This window comes from Acartia tonsa, chromosome 4 (assembly GCF_053477335.1).
Source record: "Acartia tonsa isolate MP-2025a chromosome 4, ASM5347733v1, whole genome shotgun sequence".
In the NCBI taxonomy this organism is placed as follows: domain Eukaryota; kingdom Metazoa; phylum Arthropoda; class Copepoda; order Calanoida; family Acartiidae; genus Acartia; species Acartia tonsa.
Window position 1 is genome coordinate 44887044 of NC_137263.1, and position 6000 is coordinate 44893043.

Consider the following 6000-nt stretch of genomic DNA (forward strand, 5'->3'; position numbering starts at 1 on the left):
ATGACACTATACTCATATTTTTTTTTCAAATTGAACATTTAAGCTGTTATTTTTTCCTTCAAAATTTAACTATTTTCAAGAAGAAACCTTTAAAAAGTAGGTAATAAGATGACTAAAATTATTTGAAACCCTGTAGTTATAATATGTTTTTAAAATGTGTATATAGTATGATGTATAATATAAATAATATAACAAGAACAAAAATGTACATAATGAAAAAATATAGCTTGAATTTTGGTAGGTTTGGTAAATATATAAATGTTCTTATTTCATTTCAGAATTTACATTTTTGACTTTTTGAAAAAATTATCTATTAACAAGGACGTACAGACACTATAATGATAGCGTAGCTCCGCTACTAATAAGTATATTATTATTATTCCGTCTTGCGGTTTTGTTATTTCTCTGTGTGCACTTTGGTTTTATATACATACATGATACAATGGAATATGCTAGCATATGCATACTTAGATAGATAGATAGGCATTATTTATCTAATAGATAGATAGGCATTATTTTATATAGATATATAGGCATATTTTATATAGATAGATAGATAGGCATTAATTTAAATATATATGTAGATAGATAGGCTAGGCATATTTTATATTGATAAAGGAGCTTGGCATATTTTGTATTGATAGATAGATAGGCATTATTTATTTATATAGATAGATAGATTATTAGGCATTATTTCATATTGATAGATAGATAGACTAGGCAAATTTAAACTCAAAAAGATAGGCAACATTTTTTTCATAGTTAGGCCTGGAAGATAGATAAATACTTAGATAGAATTAAAAGGTATAGGTTTTACATTGACATCTGAAGAGAGCAAACAAGCTCCAAACAATTTTTAATGTCTGAATAAATATGTAAAATTCATGTTTTATTTGTTAGTTAACCTCTCAAAAATTGATAAATACCGGCCTTGATAATACTAGGCCTAAATTGAATATGCATATGCTTCTGTCATGATAGATAATAAATTTATTCAAGGGTAGTTTGTAGACATAGACCTCAAGTATTGGGCCTAATAATTCAATAAAATAGATGGACATGGTTGTTTAGATAGGTAGATATAGAATTGTTAAATAGATAGATCAAGCTTCATGATTATTAATAGATAGATACGTCTAAAACTAGCATTTTAAAAACAACATTTTGAGTAGGCCTTAATATAAAGAAAGATATTGTCCTAAATTTTAGCTAAATAGATGGAAAGGACATATTGTAGTTCAGGGAATTTTAAGATTAAGCCTAGGCCCATATGCAAATAGTCAACTAGGTCTATAAAACAAAGATAAAGAAATATGTTTTAAAAACGAAATATAGGCCTATCTGTATATAGTCAAATAGACCTTTGAGTGAAAATAGAGGTATATGCCTTAAAGTATAGATAAACAGATAGAAAGTGCTTCATTTTAAATAGACATATTATAGGATTATCTTTTTAAAAAGATAGATCAAAGTCTATTCTTAAAAATGAAGGCCTAGACTTATACAGATGATATATAGGCCTATTTTCTATTAACATATGCATAATAGATAGATGTATGTATATAAATACTGTTTACGAAAAATTTAATAAAGTTCATTAAAATCTTACAAAACCACAGTTTCAAAACACAGGGATATGACAATAGATTAATTTATCATTTGTAAAATTCTGCCTTCAATAATTGTCATAGTATTAAATGTTTGAGTGGAAGATGGTTTGCGCATTGATTTAAATGCAATACAAATTTCTTGGATATTAAAAAAACTTTACCTTAGTCGGGGTGACTCTCTGTGTTGGCTGATTAATCCTGTGGGTGTACTTCAGCATCGGCGAGACTTCCGGCTGCACCCGCGGCTCACTCTCTGTCAGATCAAGAAAATCCTCGAGTGAGGCGGTGCGGCGGAGTGTCCCGAGGCCGCCGCGCGCCGAGCCTCTTAACGCCACCGACATGTAGCGCGACTTGAGGCGGGACACAAACCCCGGCCCATAGTGGATTTCCTCCGAGCTGTCCGATTCGCCGCCGCTGCCCATCATACCGTCACTATCACCGGCTCCGCCGTTCAAATTGTCTCGCCCGTTGATGACCGATCCGCCGGGAGCACTCAAACGCTTTCCGCCGATGTTCTTGTTGCGCTGCAGCAAACGGGAGCCAACACCGCCATAGCCCGCCGCCGACGGCGCTGTGTCAACGCCGCCGCGAGCAGAATTGGTTATGTACAGGCGTTTCTCTTCGCCCATCTGGTTGTATTGTTGCTTGTTGTATATTTGTCTGGCTGATGGTTGCTTGTGAAGATTATTATAACGGTGATCTACAGACAGAGTTTCACTAAACTCTTCGCTCTCAAACTCTGCGCTGCTTTCATAATTTTCCTCAAACTCGCAGATATTGTCTACAAAGCGGCCAAACTGGATACCTTGATCCTGGCGGTAGCCTGCAACTGCAACAGGACGGTAGTTATAATACCTAGAATCACTGAGGTTATCACCAAACTGATCACCTGGATGTTTGTCAAACTTTACTTGTTTATCGTAAAAATTATTGTTTACACCACTGTGCCCACTAAAGTTTAAATTTTGACTGACAACGGTGACTTCAAATTGGTCGGAACGGTACACGGACGACGACGGAGAGGGTTGGGGAGGCAGGGGTGGGGGTATCTCTCTGCAAGGCAGGTAGGAACATTTCAACATTTTTTTCACTGACAGGGAAAATTGTGTAGAAAAGATATAATAGAACATCTTTTTCATTGGATATGGTTATTTGCTTATGAGAAAATATAAAAAATACATTATTCTAGTAATTTTGTTGTTATAATTTATCTGTATTTACTATATTATCATAAAATTATATATAAATTTGTTTTTCATTAGTTGTATTATACAAAATAGTCAGATCTCAAGTAACTTCATTTCTGACAAATTAGAGCTGAGAATAACAGCAGGCTGAGTTTCTATTGGTTGGCACCGAGTAAAATTGCGTATTTATTGTGGAAGTAAAGTCTGTTGAAATCTACCTTCTATGGCCTGAGTGCGGCTTCGCGGGGTTGGGGGTGTGCAGGGGTGGATAGCGGGTTGTGGCCTGTGTGTGTGCATGAGTGTACGCCTGGTTGGCCTGAGTGTGTGAGTAGGCCTGAGTAGGTGGTGCGTGTGAGTATGTGTGTCTGCCTGGCTCCACAAGTAACCCTTCTTCTTCTACTTATGTTGTGTTTAGACAAAACAGTCAGATTTAAAGAAATATTCTACAATGATGTATAAAATGTCGAAGAAAATTGCTGATAATAAGACATTATTTCTTAATTAATTTTATTTCAAAATTCAAAATTGTATTTATTGACAGTAAACTTACCCGGATGGAATTTTTAACAAATTTTTTGCTATCTTATTTGGAATATTTTGACTGTTTTATAAAATTACCTAGAATTTCATCTCTGTCTTGGTCCGCCTTGGTGTTATGGAGCTGCCGGTGGTGGTGTTGGGGGTGTGGCGGAGGTGCAGGATGGTGATGGGGTGCGCCATAGGGGAGGAGTGGCGCGGCGCGGTACAGCTGCTGTTCTCCAAGATAAGGAGAATCCTCGATTTCGCCTTTGTTAAGATTTTATCAATTTTTGTTATGGAAAATGAAAGTTTTAGAAAACATTTAAAAAAAAATATATTTCATTACAAATTAAACCAATTTTTTTAAACCTTATATTTAAAAAAAGCATATCTTTTTAGCTTAGAATATAAAGAAATCTAAAATGTATTATTACCTCTATAATAGTCTTGTTTTGCCGCGAGATGGCTCTCATACTCGTGAAGAGAAATTTCGCGCGCCAAATGTACAGTGTCGCCATCTGACCGAGAGTTGAAGAATCTGATGATATCAGCTGTTTTACTCGGAGACTTCAACGCCTCCGGTTCTTGCTCCGTTGACGGAGGGAGAGGAGGTAAAGGCGGAGGTTCTCTGTAAGTGACACTGTAAATTTTTGTTCGAATTTTGAAAAAAAATACCTAATTAATCTAAACAAAGTATTTTAAAACTTGATTTATTAACTCAGATCAATTAAATCAATGGCATGCACAGGATTTCAATGAAGGTAAATTAATTGATTAGCAAAAATAACCTCTATAGGAATTGGTCGTAAGTGAGAAAATCAAAAATTTTATGTTTTTTTTGTCTTTTTATCTTATATACCAACCCTCCTCTGTGAATTAAATCAGGAGTATTAAGCTGGCTCCCCTTCTCATATGAACGCTCAAGAACAAAAGTCACAAATAGTGAAGTAAAAGGATATCTGTGTCTGTGCAGTGTGTCTGTACCAAAGAAAATCGCTAACCGCTGAACCAATATGGCCATCAATGTAGCTTCTCATAAGTCCTGGGAAGGTTTTTGGGCCAGTGGGTACAACCACCCCATAGAAAAAAAATTACCTTCCATCCATCAAGTGCACCCTAGAGGCCTCTAGGGGCATAGTAGTTATTTATTTTTATGGAAACTTATATCTTCTAATAATAATTTTAAAATTCACTGTGCCTGGATTCTAGAACGTCTGTACTGCGTTGAAAAGATTGGGAGAGTTTTCTCCTGACCAATATCTCACGTTTCCACGGAGGTATTGTCTCTGATGGACCCATTTTACAATTTATTTCAATTTTATCTGAAAATTATACCAAATTTTAAGAAGCTGTTTTGTAACTAGCGGTTGCGCTCCTAGCTTCTAGGGGCGTTTTAAATTGGTTTGGGCAGGGAAGGGAGGAAATAGCTTCCCAAGACTTAAATAAAATTAAATTATATTAAAAAATATGATAGTGTAATACCATCCCTGAACCTATGTGAAGCTTCCCTAAACTTTAGAACTCAAGTAGTTTCAGTAGTTATTGAAATCTTAAGATTCAGACAAAACAACCTTACATATAATAGGATTATATCCGTTCGTGCTCCATAACAGATACCTCTGATAGAAAGTTTATGGTTGTTAAAATTGCACTATCCATTTGAAACTTTACATAGTGTTTTCTTATATGAAGAGATGTACAATTTAAAAGCGTAGCTAGAAAGGGGTAGAGGGGAGTCTGATTCACACTCCCACTTGCAAAAACCTGTTCACGCAATGAAAGGGTATTTGTAGCCCCTATAAAATTTGCTTATAGAAATTGTAAGTTACAAGTTTTTAGATTATACAGGAAAAAAAATACATTTGTCTATTTTAATTTTAATCATCAAAAAATTCATTTTAGAATTTTTAAATAAAAAATATTTTGAATGGGTTTCTCGTTGTCTACAGAAAATTTTATTCTTGTTATGATCAAATAAGTTTTATATGTCTGTCTTTAACTATGTTACTTTATCTTTGTTTAGGACAGATTTTGAAAATTAATTTTCTCTTTCCTTACTTTAACATCACTAGGGGATCTTAAGGGATAAGACTCTGAACAAAAAATTGTTGTTCATCCCCATTGCTGATAAATAAAGTTACCCCTTTTATATAGGTTAATGTTTGAAAATCAGTTGAAAAGTTGAATTAAGTTTGAACCATATTGCAACCAATCAAGACTTAATAAGGAGAAACCAACGCCAACAAATATGATAACGTATTTATGTAACCTTGGGTTCCTTCTCTCACTCAATTTTATTTTTATCACTATAAATATTGTAAATTTCCTACATTTACGTTATCTTCAATTGCAAATATATCTTTTTACCGGCTTAAAAATGAATAAAAACAGCTGATTTAATAATATTTACATAATGATAAAGAAACACTCTTATTAATCTATATATGTTCATGGTAATATAACACGTTAATAACTAAATATCTTTTTAATACTTTATTTTTACATCATACATAAGCCTGTGTGTGTGTGTGTGTGTGTGGGTGTGTGAAATTACTCCTATGGCCTGTGTTCCACTATAGTGATTATGAACAATTGACATATATGTACATATGTCTGTATCTATCTATCAGTCTGCCTGTCTGTCTGTCTGTCTATCTGTCTATCGTTCTATTTATGTACATAAT

General features: G+C 34.2%; 1 protein-coding gene across 2 annotated transcripts in view; it reads right to left on the minus strand.

The window, feature by feature from the left end:
• The window catches only part of LOC145317397 (uncharacterized), a 143960-nt gene extending 139326 nt beyond the window's left edge, over positions 1 to 4634 (minus strand). Inside the window, exons 1-5 of one of the 2 annotated variants that reach the window (XM_080158460.1) lie at positions 4515 to 4634; positions 3751 to 3944; positions 3416 to 3583; positions 3016 to 3193; positions 1772 to 2663 (exon numbers count right to left, since the gene is read on the minus strand). In XM_080158460.1, coding sequence (XP_080014586.1) covers positions 1772 to 2663; positions 3016 to 3193; positions 3416 to 3583; positions 3751 to 3944; positions 4515 to 4615 — 1533 coding nt within the window. In that variant the 5' untranslated portion in view covers positions 4616 to 4634. Of the gene's footprint in view, positions 1 to 1771; positions 2664 to 3015; positions 3197 to 3415; positions 3584 to 3750; positions 3945 to 4514 lie in introns of both variants that reach the window. The other variant, XM_080158459.1, reaches the window with a different exon arrangement.
• Between the last annotated feature and the right edge of the window lie 1366 nt (positions 4635 to 6000).